We start from the raw sequence: 18607 nt of genomic DNA on the forward strand, positions 1-18607 counted from the left end.
TGTTCTGTCTTTCCCCTCATGTTCATTTCTACTTGGGTTTATTAATTTCAATATCAGAAACATTTTAATAGATTGTTTATTAATAAAATCCCTTCTTATTTGCTACTTTAATTCAGTGCTAAGGCTCAAACTAGTGTACTTGTGCACACCTTGTTACTTGTAACCAAGGAAGCTACTGACATCACTACTTAGTTACCCCCTTATTTTTCAAAGTTGTTTTAGATTATACTATCCTACATGGGGGTGTTCAGACTATTCCAATTAGACTATTAATTTATTCATTTTACTTTATCAGACTATTATAACTTTTCTAACTGTAATAAAAATATTTTACATATTTTCTCTTTACCTCCCTAGTATTTTAATTCCTTCTTACACTTTCACCCTTCACCCAAACATTATAAGTATACATATTTCTTTTATCCATGTTTCTGTTATCCTGGACTTATCTCCTTCAAGTGGCTTAAACCTCTATTTCAGTATCATTTAGTTTAATAAATTCTTAATTTTCTTTCTTTTACTTAAAATTAATATGCTCCCCCCACTTAAGATCGGGTCCCTGATGACATCATTAATGACATCACATAAAGCAAAATTGCTTACCTTGTAATAGGTGTTATCCCAGGACAGCAGGATGTAGTCCTCACATATGGGTGACGTCATCCACGGAGCCCTTAAGCGGGAAAAACTTCTGGCAAGTTTCTAGAAGTTTTAAACTGGCTGCCTGAGGCTACTGAGCATGCCCGGCATGCCATGCTATTTCCTGCCACAGGGGTCTCACTCCAGTCTTGTATGTAGCAATAAGCGTAAGCAAAATTATAAGAAGAAAGTCTGAGGCCCAACTCCGCGGGGTGGCGGGTGGGTTCCGTGAGGACTACATCCTGCTGTCCTGGGATAACACCTATTACAAGGTAAGCAATTTTGCTTTATCCCAGGACAAGCAGGATGCTAGTCCTCACATATGGGTGATTAGCAAGCTAGAGGCTGAGTCATTGTCCATGGAGGTAGCAGTGATGCTTTGTTGAAGAAAATGAGTCAGCCGAAGATCACAGCAGAGTGGATGTAGAAGGAGTTGGGATTAAGCTGGAAACAAGTTCTTTAAGACAGATTGTCCATAGGCTGAATCTTGTCGTCCTTCCTTGTCCAAACAATAATGAGCTGCAAAAGTGTGAAGAGAACTCCATGTTGCTGCTTTACAAATGTCAATGATTGGCACTGAACGAAAGTGTGCTACTGAGGTTGACATTGCTCTTACTGAGTGTGCCTTTACTCGCCCTTGGAGAGGAAGGCCTGCTTTTCCATAGCAAAATTGTATGCAGTCTGCTAACCAATTGGATAAAGTATGTTTACCCACTGCTTTACCTGGCTTATTTGGGTCATAAGAGACAAAAAGCTGATTGGATGTTCTGAGGGACGTAGTGCGATTCAAGTAATAGGACAACGCACGTTTGCAGTCCAAAGTGTGCAAAGCTCTTTCCCCCTGGTGAGAGTGAGGCCTTGGAAAGAATGTGGATAAGACTATTGTTTGATTTAAATGGAATTCCGTAACTACCTTAGGAAGGAATTTTGGATGTGTTCGGAGAACCACTCTGTCATGGAGGAACTTTGTATAAGGTTCATATGTGACAAGTGCTTGTAACTCACTAACCCTTCTAGCTGATGTGATGGCTATGAGGAAAATAGTCTTCCATGTGAGAAATTTAAGATCACAGGAATCAATGGGTTCGAAAGGAGAACGCATTAATCCTGTTAAAACCAGATTCAGGTCCCACTGTGTAGCTGGAGGCCGAATTGGTGGATTAAGATGTGTTAGACCTCTCATGAATCTACTGACGAGAGGTTGTGTGGATATAGGTGCATCTCCTATCTTGTTATGATAAGCGGAGATTGCACTCAAATGTACCCTGATTGACGATGTCTGAAGACCAGAGTTTGAAAGATGGTACAAATAATCTAGAAGAGTAGATGTGGGGCAAGTAAAAGGATCCGTATGATTTTGCTTGCACCAGAACGTGAACCGTTTCCATTTGAAAGAGTAATTTTTCCTTGTGGAAGGTTTGCGGGAAGCTATAAGCACTTGGGAAACATTTGTTGAAAGATTGAGTGGTTGTAAGATTAAGCTTTCAACATCCATGCTGTCAGGGATAGGGACTGAAGGTTGGGATGGCGCAACCGACCCTGATCCTGAGTAATGAGATTGGGAGCTACTCCCAGACGTATTGGATCCCTGACTGAAAGGTCTAGCAGTGTGGGAAACCATACCTGTCGAGGCCAATATGGGGCTATGAGTATCATGGACCCCTTGTCCTGTTGTAGCTTCACCAGTGTCTTGGTGATAAGCGGTATTGGAGGATATGCATATAGTAGGCCTGAGTTCCAAGGGCGAGCAAAGGCGTCCTTGGCTGGTTGGTGCTTCTGTTTGTGCAGAGAACAGAAGTTGGTCACCTTGTGGTTCAGGCGCGACGCAAAGAGGTCTGTTGTTGGCTGTCCCCAACGTTGGAATATTTTGGTCGCTATCGAGGGATTCAGAGACCACTCGTGTGGTTGGAACTGACGACTGAGTCGGTCTGCTAGCACATTTTGAATTCCTGCTAGATAAGTGGCCTGTAGCAATATTGAGTGATTCAAGGCCCAGTCCCAAATTTGCGCAGCTTCTTGACAAAGGAGATACGAGCCCGTACCTCCCTGTTTGTTGATGTACCACATGGCAACCGTATTGTCTGTTTGGATTAACACAGTCTTGTGTGAAAGACAGTCCTCGAACGCATGGAGCGCATAACGTATAGCTCGAAGTTCCAGAAAATTGATTTGATATGTGGCTTCGAGTTTTGTCCAAGTTCCTTGAGTTTGAAGAGAGTTTACATGAGCTCCCCATCCCAAGGTGGATGCATCTGTAGTTAATGTTATCTGAGGGATCGGCTTTTGGAAAGGCAGGCCCTTGCGTAAATTGTCCTTGATTGTCCACCAGTGTAGCGATGAGCGAAGTTGGTGGGTTACTTGGATGGGAGAATGAAGTGGTTGAATGGCTTGGATCCATTGCGACCGAAGAGTCCATTGGGTAAGTCGCATGGCAAGTCGTGCCATCGGAGTGACATGAACCGTTGATGCCATGTGGCCTAGTAAGATTAGAAACTGATGAGCTGTCACTTGCGGTTGTGTGGACATGGAGTACGCCAACTGGGACAGTGTTTGTGCACGGTCTTCTGGAAGAAAAGCTTGTGCAAGGTTTGTGTCTAATTCTGCTCCTATGTATTGGAGTAGATGAGATGGTTGCAGGTGGGATTTTTGATAATTGATGAGAAATCCCAGTTTGTGCAGTACCTGTATTGTGTAATGTAGAGAAGTAAGCGCCCCTTGTTGCGATTGACTTTTTATTAGCCAATCGTCTAGATAAGGGAAGACATGAACACCTTGTTTGTGCAAATGTCCTGCTATTACTGCTAGGCATTTTGTGAATACTCTGGGAGCTGAGGCTAGGCCAAATGGTAGGACTCTGTATTGAAAATGCTGGTGTCCCACCTTGAATCTTAGGTACTTGCGATGAGGTGGGAAAATAGGTATGTGAGTATAAGCGTCTTGGAGATCCAGAGAACAAAGCCAATCCCCCTTTTGTATGAGAGGAAGAATGGTGCCTAAGGATACCATTCTGAATTTTTCTTTTCTTAGAAATTTGTTGAGATTTCTGAGATCTAGAATGGGACGAAGTCCTCCGGTTTTCTTTGGAATGAGGAAATACCGGGAATAGAATCCTCTTCCCTTCTGTGAGTGTGGTACGTGTTCCACAGCTCTTGCTTTCAGAAGAGTAGATAATTCCATTTGTAATTGAGGGATGTGTTCGAGATAGGAGTTTTGTGGTGGAAACTCCTGCGGGGGAGCTGTGAAGTCTAGGTGGTAACCCTGATGAACTATGGATAAGACCCATTGATCTGTGGTGATATTTTCCCAATTGTTGTAAAAGTGGGAAATCCTTCCCCCTACTGGTAAATCTGGAAAGGGGTTTGGTTGGCTCTGTTCTCCGGGACTGCTTTCAAAAGCCAGAGGTGGAAGCAGTTTGGGGCGGAGGCTGTGGCCTTGCAGCTCTCTGCTGTCTCTGCTGAGGGCGCTGTGGAGGCCTTGTAGAGCGTGGTCTTGAGGTCTGGGGGTAATACCTTCTCGGCCTAAAGAAAGGCCATCTGGTGTCTCGCCGTGGCGGCCTGCGGGCAGGGTGAGTAGGAGTATCATGGGACAACGTAGAGAGCTGCTTTAATGTTTCAGAGTGCTCTCTAAGCTGCGTTATGGCATCTTGTACTTTTGTTCCGAACAAGTTGTCGCCCAGGCAAGGCAAGTCCACTAGTTTATCCTGGACTTCTGGACGTAGGTCCGACGCCTTCAACCAGGCCCATCTTCGAGCACTGATGCCTGAAGCTGCCGTTCTGGAAGAAGTCTCAAACGCATCATACGCCGCTCGCACCTCATGCTTGCCCGCATCCAGACCTTTCTGCACAATCTGTTGTGCTGCCTCCTGCTGCTGTTGAGGTAGAGAGGGTAGAAATTCCTCAATCTGCTTCCACAGGTTTCTTTGATGCTGCGTCATATACAGCTGGTACGCAGCAATTTTTGAATTTAGCATCGCTCCCTGGTAAATCTTACGCCCCATAAGGTCTAGGAATCTGTTATCTTTCCCAGGAGGGATAGAAGCGTGAGTTCTGGACCTTCTTGATTTCTTTTGCGCAGATTCCACAACTAATGAACTGTGTGGTAGTTGTGGCTTCTCAAAGCCTGGGGCTGCTTGGACTAAATACGTAGAGTCAATTCTACGATTAACTCCCGGTGTTGTACATGGGTGCTCCCAAATCCGTTGTTGAAGTTGGAGTAGTACCTCATGTACTGGAATAGCTAGGTTATGTTTTGGGGGATCTACAAATTGTAGAATCTCCAGTGTTTGCTGTCTGTCATCCTTCTCTGCCTGAAGTTGAAAAGGGATGGATTCCGACATTTCTTGAACGAAAGAAGCAAAAGACAAATCCTCAGGAGGGGATTGCTTCTTGGTCTGTGGCGGAGTACCTTCTGATAAAAACTCCTCTGAAGAATACTCCGATTGTGTATCAGACCATGTATCCGCTGGTTGAGGATATGAAGGATGGCTTGGCCTTTTAGATGGAGAAACTCCAGAGGGTCCTGGTAAAGGATCCTGGATGTCCGGTACACCATCACTGGTATCACTTTCCTCCGCAGGGTGTGAAGGCAAGGAAGATAAAAGATCATGATATCTTTTGGTAAGGATAGCATGTAGTCTTTTCTCAGAGGGAATCTCTGGAATCTGCTGTGGATGCTTAGATTTTCCTGCTGCCTTTTTTCCCCGGCCTGAAGCTCCGGAAGGAGCTAAGGTATAATGTGGAGCTGGTTGTGCAGCCATAGAAAGTGATGTAGTGAGAAAGGAGAACATGGAAATGGGAATCAATGAGGAGATTGGTCTGGTAGCAATTGTGGACATCGAAGATTGTAAATTAGTCGATTCCATCGAAGGCTGTGCGATTTGCATCGACGATGAGGCTGCTGACATCGATCGAGCAGCAGGCATCGTTGAAGAGCAGCTGGGCACGTCCATCGGCATTGATAGAGCTGTTAGCGCAGAAGCTGCAGCAGTCATCGGCACAGAGATTGGCATCGGTATGGACGATGACGTTGGCATCGGTACTGGCATCGATATGGACGATGGTACCGGCATCGATATCGAGGAAGGCATCGACTCGGTAGTCGGCATCGATGGAGTCATCGGCATCGGCCCGATGGCCGGCATCGACTGAGGAGTCGGCATCGACCCGTAGGTCGGCATCGGTCCTACCAGGGCCGGTGTCGGAGATGTCGCCGGGATGGCTTCTTTCATGGCATCGGCGACAAGCTTCTTAATCAAAGCTGTTAAGTCCGTCACGGACGTCGACGGTGTCGATTCCTCTGAAGGGATTACCGAGGTCGATGACAACTTCCGCTGTTTAGACACCGGTTCTTCCGGCGGTGGCAAAGGAGGAATCGAATGATGTCTCCGGTGTTTATGTTTGGTACGAATCTCAGAAACGGATTTGGACGATGCCACAGACTGTGTTGGCGAGGAAGCATCTCCCGAACCTTGTTGGACTCTTTTCTTTAGAAGTATCTTCTTCGATACGCCTATCGGGGAAGATCTAGTCGAGGTCGATGGCGATGTCGGTGCTCTGATTTGAAAAATTTGAGCCATTTTTTCATGGCGAAGTTTTCTACCTTTCGCCGTCATTTCTTGACACTGGGCACAAGAGGCGATGTCGTGGTCTCCTCCCAAACAGCGGACGCACTCGACGTGCGGGTCGGTGATGGACATAGTCCAGTTGCAGGCCGGACATTTTTTGAATCCGGAAGTTTTCTCCGTCGACATCCGTCGATGATTTCGGATTCCTTCTTCGTGAAGAAAGTAGGATGTTTGTCACCCGCCGGTGACAAACCGAGTAAGACCCGTAAAGGGAAGAAGTATGAAAATTTTTTTAGATTGTTGTGAGGTAACTCACAGGCTCCTGGAAACCGCGATCCAGCTAGCAGCGCGGAAAAAAGAAGACTGGAGTGAGACCCCTGTGGCAGGAAATATCATGGCATGCCGGGCATGCTCAGTAGCCTCAGGCAGCCAGTTTAAAACTTCTAGAAACTTGCCAGAAGTTTTTCCCGCTTAAGGGCTCCGTGGATGACGTCACCCATATGTGAGGACTAGCATCCTGCTTGTCCTGGGATAAAGTGTCTTTTCTTCGGCCTTCATCAGAACTTCAGCCCACCTAAGCTGGACAGAATTCCTCCCTTCATAAAAAAACCCCCACTCACCTAAGAGCTCTCTGACCCTCCTGACTCCAGAAGCTGGTCTTTCCTGTCAGCTCTGATGCTTCTCACACAGAAGGGAAAGGCCATGGGCAGAGACAGTGACCCTGCTCAGCCGATCCCTCCTGTGCCGGTCTCTGTCAACTTTCCTCCGCTCCTGAGCCATCCCGAAGGCTGTCAGCAGCAGCAGCCCCCCTGAACTGCCCACAATCTCTCTCTCTTCACTCCTCCTATTTTCTGTCCTGGCAGCCTGCTCTGGGCTTGACTATGCTCCCTGCCCCACTCTCATCAGGCCTGAGGCAGTGACAAACGTAAACAAACCAAAAAAGAAAATCTCTGTTGTCTGCACTAATGCAGACGCCACCCTGCTGAAAAAAACAAACAATCCATCCAAACATGTCTCAGTTTAAACTGAGACCAGCACTGTTCTCCTGTTTTGTTTAGTTTAGTTTTTTTTTTTTTTTTTTTAACAAGTGCAACAGCCACTGTAAGCAAGACACAGCTCTATACTTTTCCCTAAAAGAAAACTTAACACCTCTGAAGCTCTGCTCCATTTTCAGACACAGGTAAACTTTTGTATTTAATTTATTTATATACAAGCCGTTAAGCCTGTTAAAACTGGCTACATCCCTCTGTCTCTCACCTCCCCCTCATTCTCTCTCCCCTCACTCTTCACCACCCCCTACCTCCCTCCCTCCCTCACCCACTCCTCCCCACCCTCCCTCTCCTCTCACTCAGTCCCTCCCTCTCACTCAGTCTCACTCACTCCCTCCCCCCTCTCTCCCTCCCTCCCACTCACTCCCACTCACTCTCACTCACTCTCACTCAGTCCCACTCCCTCCGTCCCACTCCCTCCGTCCCACTCACTCCCTCTCACTCAGTCCCCCTCCCTCCCCCCCAGTCCCTCCCCCTCACTCAATCCCTCCCTCCCACTCAGTCCCTCCCTCCCACTCAGTCCCTCCCTCTCACTCACTCAGTCCCACTCACTCTCCCTCAGTCCCACTCCCTTCCTCTCTCCCAGTCCCACTCCCTCCCTCAGTCCCTCTCCCTCTCACTCAGTCCCCCCTCTCACTCAGTCCCCCCTCTCACTCAGTCCCCCCTCTCCCTCTCACTCAGTCCCCCCCTCTCCCTCTCACTCAGTCCCACTCCCTCCCTCTCACTCAGTCCCTCCCTCCCACTCAGTCCCTCCCACTCTCTCTCTCCGTCCCTCCCTCCCACTCAGTCCGTCCCTCCCTCTCTCTCCCTTCTCCCTCCCTCGCTACTGGCCGCTGCTGCCGCCGCCCGCTACCGCCGTCGCCGCCGCTCGCTACCGCCGCCGTCCGCTGCCGCCACTGGACGCCGCCATTTTTTTTCTTTCTGACGCTGGCTCAGACAGACGTGCTCGCCCGCACATGCGCGGTAGAGCTGGTCTCTACTGCGCATTTGCGGCACGTCAGTCAAGCTTCGTTTATCTAGTAAGATACTATTTTAGATCTTATTTATTTATATATACTATTTTAGATCTTATCTACAAGATAAAAGCATGGGGGTAACTCCTTTAATATTAGGATTCATCATCTATTGTCCACTTGTTAAAACCTTTTAAAGCAGGAATGTCCCTACAACTTTTCTGGTGAGGGGCTGTTCACTTATCTTTCATTAAAAATATGTATAGTCCAATCCAGTTTGTAGACCACAATGGTTTTGTAACTGCATGGCTTACATAATCTACAGAGATAGGAGTGTTTCCCTCATCTCTTTCTTCATAGATGGCCATAATAATAAAAATAATTACAATAAGAAGTTGTTACCTCCTTCGCCTTTTGCATTCTTCATATGGAACCGTAAGAAAATATCTTCTGTTGAACATGTCAGCCAGAGGCCTAAAAAATCACATTTAATTTTATTTCTCCATTCCTTGTATTACTAACTTCTAAAATGTTCAGAGTTTTGTAAAAAGTTGCTTACTTATAGTTATAGAGAAGAAAGCCTTCAACAATTAAAAAGTAAACATCCTCTTCTCCTTCCTGATCATTGTGTGGGATTGCTGCATAGTCCTCATTTGATCTCTGAAATCCCTTGGGGTTTTTCAACCAAGAATATACTCGTCTCATCATTGCTTCCATATCGAGGGCATCAAGCACTTAAAAACACAAAGCAACCAACCAAAGAGTCATTTCAGAAAAAGGCATTCTAAGATTTTCCCCATTTCACTTATCGATATCGCATTTTTCCTGCCTGTCTGTCCAGTCACACACATATACATTTCTTAATGACCTTCGAATTAAGGGTCATAATGAGCCATGAAAATTCCAAACTCATGGAAAAAAAAAGATGGAATTTGACTTATTTTGTACAAATGTTAAAATGGCACAGACCAAAACAAAAATCAGCAAACGAGACTGGCTGTTGGAGGAGAGAGGTGGGGTTGGGCAAGAAAATAGCAGGTTTCTCTCTCCCTGCTCATCGAGCCTCCTCAAAATTGCCCCTTGCCTGTCAATGATCCTTTCCATGTGCCAGCAGGTGGGAGAGGCCTGGGAGAGGGGAGAAGACAGCACCTGTTTTAAAATTCATTCCTAAATAGATTACTTTTAAAATAGTAAGAACCAGCTTCCCATGCAATTCCTGGAATGACACCACACTAAATACCACCGCAGGATCTGGTTTCTCGCAGTGATATGAGAAACTAGGTCTCCACTGTTATGGTAGCACATTCAAAACATAAAGGGACTGTCTTAAAACAGATGCAGTTCTAAAAATCACAGCTTACTGCAGTAAACAGCTAACAGTGTTCAATTATGGTAATATTCTGATAAATATCCAGTCTTCTCTGAATTTAAATTCAACATTAATATTTATACTTCCAAAATGAAATTCTGTCATAAAGAGAGGAGTTTTTATCAAAGTTCTATAGTTAACATTTCAAATTCAACAAAACACAAAGAAATGCGTTCGGCTGCTTCAGTGGTTCTCAACTCTGTCCTGGAGGCACACCTAATCAGTCGCGTTTTCAGAATAGCTACAATGAATATGAATGAGAGAGATTTGCATATTAAGTGGCTATCCTGAAAATCCGACTGATTTGGTGTGACTCCAGGATAGAATTGGGAAACACTGATTCACAGGAAATCCTTAACAAAATATGTTTTCTTGCATTTATGATCCCCAATTAGTATGTCAGTTCATGGATGCAAGTGATTAGAATTGTTATGCACTTAACAAGAGTCCAACCGACATGGGGCATTTTTCAGAACACCGCTGGTACCTGCAAAGTCTGTAAGCATTCTAGCCTGCAGGCTTTGTACCAGCTCTCAAAGGCAAAGCCCGCACATGCTTTCCTTTTTTCAGATTTACATAGTGAAAGTACTCCCTGGAGGTTTGCACCTGTGTTTTCTGCAGATCTTTTTCCCAGCAAAACCATGCACGTAGTTTTGAAATTACAAAACTACACACATTGTTGCATTCTTTGACCCCTCCCCAGTAATGTCTCTGCTCAATGCAGGTACATTTACCTATACACAGAGTGCACAGTTCTCAGACAGCTGATTTACACGCATCAGTGGTCCTTGAAAACTGCCCTCTAATTAGGACCCTTAGAGGGCAATTTTACAAGTTACAAAAAACTTTAGAAAAATGTATCTTTGAGAAATGCTCACTTTTTCATTGTGCTAGTGTGAACATGTTTGGCTTCTCTTTCCCTTGTTTGTTTATTTTTTGGGAACTAGCAGTTTCCTTCTGCTCTTTTGACCTGCCAGATCAATGGGAATCAGGGCTGGGATCCAGGACCCTGAGCCTTCATTCACAACTATCCAGGATTTTTCCCCCTAATTTTATATCACCCTCAAACTTGGCCCTAACCATCCCTAATCTAATCATTGCACTTGATGGTTCTTAGCCAAAGTCCATGCACCGGGCTTGCTCTTGCAACCCTGCAAGCATGGACCTTTAATCCGGTCACTAGGTATCACCCATGAGTGATTAGCACAACTCCCTCCCCTCTCCATGGGGGGCTGTGAACACTGGAGAAATTACTTACCTGATAATTTTGTTTTCCTTAGCGTAGACAGATGGATTCAGGACCAATGGGTATAGTGTGCTCCTGATAGCAGTTGGAGATGGAGTCAGATTTCAATCTGACGTCAGCACCAGTACATATATCTGTGCAGGAAGCTCTGCTCTTCAGTATTCTCCTTGAAAAGCAATTGTGGATATATGTATGTCTGGATAATTTGATTAACTTGGTTAACTTTATTTAACTTGAATAACTTGAGAAATATGATCAACTTGACCTGGTTGATGTGGATTATAGTTGGAGACCGCCAGTGCCCTCAACCGAGAAACGCAGACACCCGGTAACTATGGGTGTCCTAGCTGAAGAGAAGTGTGGCTTACCTGTGTTTGTCTTGCTCTTGGGAATTGACACCCGAGGTTTTCGTGCATAGCGGCTGCCGTGGGCAGGATACTGAATCCATCTTTCTACACTATGAAATTATCAGGTAAGTAATTTCTCCATTTCCTAGCGTGTAGCAGATGGATTCAGGACCAATGGGATGTACAAAAGCTACTCCCGAACCGGGTAGGAGGCTGCCCGTGGCCCACTTAGTACTGCCCTTGCGAATGCTGTGTCCTCCCGAGCTTGAACATCCAGGCGGTAGAACCTGGCGAAGCTGTGAATGGAGGACCATGTCGCCACCCGACAGATCTCAGTGGGTGACAGCATCTTGATTTCCGCCCAGGACACTGCCTTGGCTCTAGTGGAATGGGCCTTGACTTGTAGCGGTGGAGGCTTGCCTGCCTCTAGGTAGGCTGCCTCGATTAAGTCTTTGATCCAGCAGGCTATGGTTGCCCGCGAGTCCGCTTCTCCTTGTTTCTTCCTACTGTGAAGGACGAATAGGTGGTCCGTCTTTCGTACGGATTCCGACCTTTCCAGGTATCGGCTAGGAGTCTGCCGACGTTAAGGTGGCGAAGACGGTGAGATTCTTCCAAGCCCTTGTGCTCATCTGGAGATGGCAGTGAGATGGTTTGGTTTAGATGGAAGTGAGAAACCACCTTTGGAAGGAAGGAGGGGACAGTGCATAGCTGTATGGATCCCGGTGTGAATCTGAGAAAGGGTTCTCGACAGGATAGTGCTTGAAGTTCAGAGATGCGACTGGCCGAACATATTGCCACTAGAAATGCAGTCTTCAAGGTTAGTAGTCATAGAGACAGACCGTGGATAGGTCTGAAAGAGGCTTCCGCTAGGAAGTCTAGTACTAGATTGAGGTTCCATAGGGTACCGGCCACTTTAAGGGTGGATGGATCTGCTTGACCCCTCTCAGGAAGCGATAGGCGTTCGGATGAGATGTTAGGCTCATGCCTTCCACTTTGGTTCCAAAGCATACCAACGCGGCCACCTGAACCTTAATGGAGTTGAGGGACAACCCCTTCTGTAAGCCATCCTGCAGGAATTCCAGAATCATGGGAATTTTGGCTGTCCGCTGAAGGATGTCGTGGTCTTCGCACCAGGCTTCGAATATTCTCCATTTTCATATGTAGGTTAGCGATGTGGAGAACTTGCTTGTTCAGAGCAAGGTATCAATCACCACCCTCGAGTATCCGCTCTTCTTCAGGCGTGTCCTCTCAATGGCCAGACCGTAAGAGAGAATAGAGTTGGGTCTTCGTGGAGGATCGGGCCTTGCTGGAGCAGGTCCCTGTGTGGGGGCAGGGGAAGAGGGCTCCCCATCAAGAGTCTTCCAACGCCTGCGTACCATGGCCTTCTTGGCCAGTCCGGGGCCACCAGAAGTACTATCCCCCCCTATGGTGTTCTATTTTGTGGATGATCCCGCCCAGTAGGGGTCATGGGGGAAAGGCGTATAGCAGATCCTTCCTGTGGCCAGGTCTGGATGAGGGCATTGATCCCTTGGGATTGTGGTTATCATCTGCGACTGAAGAAGTTAGGGACTCGGGCGTTGGACCGGGTTGCCAGGAGATCCATGGCTGGAGTTCCCCAGCGTTTTACTATCAACTGGAAGGCTGTGGACAACAGCATCCATTCCCCTGGGTCTAGACTCTCTCTGCTGAGGTAGTCCGCAGCGATGTCTTTTCCCATGATGTGAGCGGCTGAGATCCCTTGTAGGTTTTCTTCCGCCCACGCCATTAGGGAATCTATTTCCAGGGAAACCTGTTGGCTTCTGGTTCCTTCCTGGTGGTTGATGTAGGCAACTGTTGTGGTGTTGTCCGACATGACTGACAGATTTGCCCTGGAGTCTGTGATGGAACCGTAGGCAGGCTAGTCTGACCACCCGGGCTTCCAGTCAGTTGATGTTCCAACCCAACTCTTCCTTGTTCCATTGTCCCTGGGCCGTCAGTTCCTGGCAGTGGGCTCCCCACCCTCGAAGGCTCGCATCCATGGTGAGCAAGACCCAGGCTTGTAGAAATAGCCTTACTCCCTTGCTTAGATGGTCTTCCTGCAGCCACCATTGGAGCTGGTTCCACACTTCCTCTGGGAGCTGGAGGCAAACAGAGTAGTCCTGGGTCATCGGGTTCCATTGTGACAGTAGGGAGTGCTGTAGCGGGCGCACGTGGGCTCTTGCCCATGGGACTACTTCCAGGGTTGATGTCATGAGGCAGAGGACTTGGAGGTAGTCCCATACTTTGGGGCGGGGTCCTCCTAGCAGGTTTCGCAATTGGTTCATCAGTTTCCTTCTCCTTGTAGGGGGAAGAACGACCTTGTCGTGTTTGGTGTCAAACGGTCTCCCAGGTATTCTAGAGATTGGGAGGGCTGCAGACAGCTCTTGTTTGTGTTGATGACCCACCCGAGGCTCTCCAGTAGATCTCGACTCTGGCGGTCGCCTGATGTCTTTCATCTGGATATTTTGCCCTGATCAGCCAATTATCCAGATATGGATGTATGAGGATTCCTTCTTTCCTCAGTGTCGCCGCCACTGCCACCATGATTTTGGTGAACGTGCGGGGGGGGACTGTGGCTAGCCTGAAGGGTAGTGCCCGGAACTGGTAGTGGTGGTCCAGGATCGTGAAGCATAGGAAGCGCTGATGCTCGTGATGGACTGGGATGTGCAGGTATGCTTCTGGCGGGTCCAGGGATGTAAGGAATTCTACCGGCTGTTTCGCCCTTATGACAGAGTGCAGGGTTTCCATGCAGAAGTGTGGTACCCTCAGGTAGCGGTTGACCAACTTGAGGTCCAGTATGGGCCGGAACGTTCCCTCTTTCTTGGAGACGATAAAATAGATGGAATAGTGCCCAGTATTTTGTTGTTGCGTGGGCATCGGCGTTATGGCCTTTAGGGCGAGTAATCTGGCCAGTGTGGTTTCCACTGCTGTCCTCTTGGAGAGTGCGTGGCAAGGAGATTTCACAAACTTGTCCAGAGGGATGCTGTGGAAGTCCAGATAGTATCCCTCTTGAATGATGGTTAGGACCCACTTGTCCACTGTTATCTCGACCCATCTTTGGTAGAATAGGGCAAGCTTGCCCCCTATGGCTTCTTCCTGTGGATGGGTTGGCTGATTCTCATTGTGGGGTGCGGCTGGTGCCTGTGCCAGAGCCGGCTCCCTTCTTGTTTTTGTTCCGAAAGGACTGGCCCCTGCCTGCGGGGCGAGGGGCTTGGTATATACTCTTGTAGCGTCTGAAGCGCTATGATCCTCTGCCCCTAGGTAATCAGGGAGAGGGGCGTTGGCTTCTTTTGTTCTTGTCCTCCGGTAGCCGAGGTACTGGGGATTTGTCCCATTTGTTGACTAACTTCTCCAGTTCGCTTCCGAAGAGGAGGGCTCCTTTAAAGGGTATTCTCGTGAGTTTAGTCTTGGAAGTCGCGTTGGCTGACCAACTTCGGAGCCAGAGTTGCCTTTTGGCTGCCACTATGGATGAGACGCCCCTGGCTGAGGTGCGTACCAGGTCAGAGGTCATATCCATAAGGAAGGATACCGCTGGTTCTAGTGCTTCGACAGGCGTGGCGGCGTTCCTGGTCATGGATAAGCAGGCGCGTGTTACCATGAAACAGCAGGCAGCAATCTGTAGTGACATAGCTGATACGTCGAATGACTGTTTAAGGATGGATTCCAGACGTCTGTCTTGGGCATCCTTGAGTGCCGCTCCTCCCTCAACTGGAATGGTAGTGCGCTCTGTGACCGTGCAGAGCATGGCGACAACTTTGGGGAACACTAGTAGATCTTTGGCTGAGGGTTCCAGTGGATATAGGGCTTCCAGGGCCTGCCCCCTTTTAAACTGGCCTCCGGGGCATCCCATTTCAAGTTGATCAGCTGTTGTATGGCTTGCAGCAAGGGGAAATGCGAGAGGCCTGACTGAGCCCTTCTAGGAGAGGGTTCGTCTTTCGTTCCTCTGTGGCACTTGTGCCTGGAATGGCGAGCTCCTTCAAGCTGCGAGCCACGAGGTCTGGTATCTCGTCCTTGGAGAAGAACCACCTCATGGTTCAGTAAGGTTCCATTCCTGGAGGTATTTCCCCTTCCTCCAGGGAATCTTTATCCTCATCCAAGGTGTCCGTGTCCCCTATGGTGAGGCTTTTGGCTGGGGGGAGCACGTCACTGGAAAGCCTGGAGGGCCCTGGGAGGCAAGGGTCCTCTGGTGGCGGGTGTCTGTGCCATCGGTGGCAGTTGCATGTGGACAAAGGTGAGTAGACCCTTAAAGAATTCTACCCAGGAGAAGGATCCTGGGTCTAGATTAAAGGCCGCTGCGTTCCCCAGGGACCCCGATGGGGGAGGGTCATGCTGGGGGTAGAGAGGTCCGGGGTACTATCGGTAAATCCAGATTCCTGACTGGCTGGGGAGGGCCTTGTCAGACTGAAATCTGACTCAGTCTCCAACTGCTATCAGGAGCACCCTATACCCATTGGTCCTGAATCCATCTGCTACACGCTAGGAAATGCCTTCGCAGCATTCCTGGTCTCTCAGACTACTTGGGGCATGGAAGGCCCAACTCAAGGATTGGACTGGGGACCTTCCACATAGCAGTGCACAGCGTTTACCACCAAGCCAGTTTCCCTTCTTTATTTATATGTCCATATCTCCTCTAAATGAGAGGTCTATATCCAGGCACTTATGTCTAAAAGTGGTTAGAATATTCAGCATTACTGCCCTCATACCAAGAAGCTGCCCTAGCTAAATGTGGTTGAACTAGCCAGTGCTAACGTGATGGCTTTCATAATGCCTTCCCTCCTTCTCAAACAACCAGCACTGTGTGCCAAGCACAGACAGTTACACTGAAATTAGCATTCATAATTGTAGCAGCTCTGTCAAGATACAGCCATGCACTCTACACAGGATAAGTCAAGGGATTTTCCCAACATGTACAAAGATTTTCTGACCAGCTGAATTTCACTTGGACAGATTTCAGTGATGGTTAAAGAGACATAACAGAAAAACCAAACACCAAATTATTAAAAAAAACAAAACAAAAAACACAACCCAAAACCCACAACAAACCCCACAAAACATGTTTCATGCAAAAATATCCTTCTTTATCAGTTCCTTCATTTTAATTATTTTACTGAATGGTGCTTTAGGGGGGCTACCAATACTATAATCACTGCTATGGTTACCAACTTGGTTTTTCCTTTTGTTTGGTTACTAAAATGTTTAAACCGTAAAGGACATTATTAGACTGTTGTTTTCAGAGGCATAAAAGCTTACCATCATACTGTTTAAATCCATTCTCATCAACTTCTACCTCAGATTCTGGCTATGGGGAGGAAAAAAAAGATGAATACTGGTGACTATCAGTACAAGGTTCTTCCAAACATTAGTAAAAGTCACATATCTTTAGATAAACTGAAGACCACAGAGGAGAAGCATAATCATTTTTTGCAAGTTTCTTTTTGATGCAGCAGTTTCTCCAAACTAACTGGTTTTAGGTTAAGGGAAATGTGGTGCTTATTTGCACTGCATGACTAAGTGATTGCACCCAGAGATAACCAGCCACTGTCCCTCAAGCACTGCAGTCAGATGTGGAAAGCAGTTTGGGTCGAGTTTTTTTTTTAAACTGAATCAAGGCAAGGGTGAGAAGCAGCAGCAGGAGTCAACCTTAATCCAAGCTATTTCTGGTCAGAAACAGAATCTGATGACAAACAGTCTTGTTTTTTTCCATTCCTGTTTCTACCATCTACTGAAAGCATGGTCTTGTCATTTTGCTTTTTCTTAGGAAATCAGAACAATAATCTTTACATGGAATAGTGTTAAAACTAGGATCGAGTCAGCCTGTCCTGAAAATCAGAGTCAATTGGTAACTAGTCAGTAACAACATGGGCAAATCAATGACAAGCTCAGACAGAATCCAATATGGCTTTTCAGCCCTACTGGAAATGTATGGGGACAGAAATCATAATTGTCAAGTTTCACTGTACTTCTGTTTGTTAACAAAGACATCCAAATTAACTGATGTTAGACATTGTTATGCCTATGTACAGTATCATTTGATAGTAATGCACACTAGACGAAGAAATATATGCATTGCTAGAATAAAAAATGTTTGCTAAAATAATTGCATTTTCCTCTGCTTTCAGATTCACTGAAAAGGAAAAACAGAATCAGTGAGTGACAGTTAAAGCCTAAAAACCAATCAGAGAGTTGCTTGAATTGTAACTAATCTGCAATTATTCTGAATTATTAGGGAGTGGTGAATAAAACCGAAAATGTTATGTCTCTGTATCACTCCATGGTGAGACCGCACCTTGAGTACTATGTGCAATTCTGGTCACCACAGTTCAAAAAAAGATATAGTTGCATAGAGAAAGTGCAGAGAAGGGCAACCAAAATGACTAGGAGTATGGAACGGCTCAAGAAATTAGGGCTGTTCTATTTGGAGAAGAGACGATTGAGGGGGGATATGATAGAGTTCCACAAAATCATGAAAGGACTTGAACACGTTAATATAAATCAGTTATTTAATCTCTCAGATAATAGAAGAACTAGGGGCCACGCCATGAAGTTAGCAAGTAGCTCATCTAAAACAAATCAAAGAAAATTATTTTACTCAGCGCATCGTTAAGCTCTGGAATACACTGCTAGAGGATGTGGTTACAGCAGTTAGTGTAAATGGGTTTAAAAAAAGTTTGGATAAGTTCCTAGAGGTAAAATCCATAAACTGCTATTAATCAATAAGGAATAGTAGCTTGAGATCTATTTAATGTTTGGGTACTTGCCAGGTACTTGTGACTTAGATTGGACACTGTTGGAAACAGGATGCTGGGCTTGATGGACCCTTGGTCTGACCCAGTATGGTATATCTTATGTTTTTATGTTGTCCATGTGTTTATAAATAAAGAACCACCTGAGTTAAAAGATTCCAAATTAGCCCTGTCAACTGTTGTTGTGGAAATGAGTCAGCCGAAGATCACAGTAGATTGGTTGTAGAAGGAGTTGGGATTATACTGGAAACAAGTTCTTTAAGACAGATTGTCCATAGGCCGAATCTTGTCTTTCTTGCTTATCCAAGCAGTAATGAGCTGCAAAAGTGTGAAGAGAAGTCCATGTTGCTGCTTTATATATTGTCAAGGATTGGCACTGAACGGAAGTGTGCTACTGAGGTTGACATTGCTCTTACGGAGTGTGCCTTTACTCTTCCTTGGAGAGGAAGGCCTGCTTTTTCATAGCAAAACTGTATGCAATCTGCTAGCCAATTGGATAGAGTATGTTTACCCACTGCTTTACCCGGTTTGTTTGGATTATAAGAAACAAAAAGCTGATTTGATTTTCTGTGTGTTTCAGTGCGGTTTAAGTAAAAGGATAGCGCACGTTTACAGTCCAAGGTATGTAAGGCTGATTCTCCTTGATGAGAGTGAGGCCTTGGAAAGAATGTGGGTAAAAC

The 18607-nt window shown here is 46.4% G+C and overlaps 1 protein-coding gene across 6 annotated transcripts in view; it reads right to left on the bottom strand.

Moving 5' to 3' along the window:
- NMRK1 (nicotinamide riboside kinase 1) overlaps nucleotides 1-18607 on the bottom strand; it is a 102978-nt gene that overhangs the window by 48846 nt on the left and 35525 nt on the right. For all 6 annotated transcript variants that reach the window (XR_003858652.1, XR_003858651.1, XM_029616108.1 and 3 more), the window contains 3 exons: nucleotides 16435-16483; nucleotides 8764-8938; nucleotides 8607-8678 (listed from right to left, as the gene is read on the bottom strand). Coding sequence is in view for 4 of the 6 variants with exons in the window: in XM_029616108.1 (XP_029471968.1) it covers nucleotides 8607-8678; nucleotides 8764-8938; nucleotides 16435-16483 (296 nt within the window). In the remaining 2 variants the exon portion in view is untranslated. The remainder of the gene's footprint in view (nucleotides 1-8606; nucleotides 8679-8763; nucleotides 8939-16434; nucleotides 16484-18607) is intronic.

Source organism: Rhinatrema bivittatum, chromosome 1, assembly GCF_901001135.1.
Source record: "Rhinatrema bivittatum chromosome 1, aRhiBiv1.1, whole genome shotgun sequence".
NCBI classification, from domain to species: Eukaryota; Metazoa; Chordata; class Amphibia; order Gymnophiona; family Rhinatrematidae; genus Rhinatrema; species Rhinatrema bivittatum.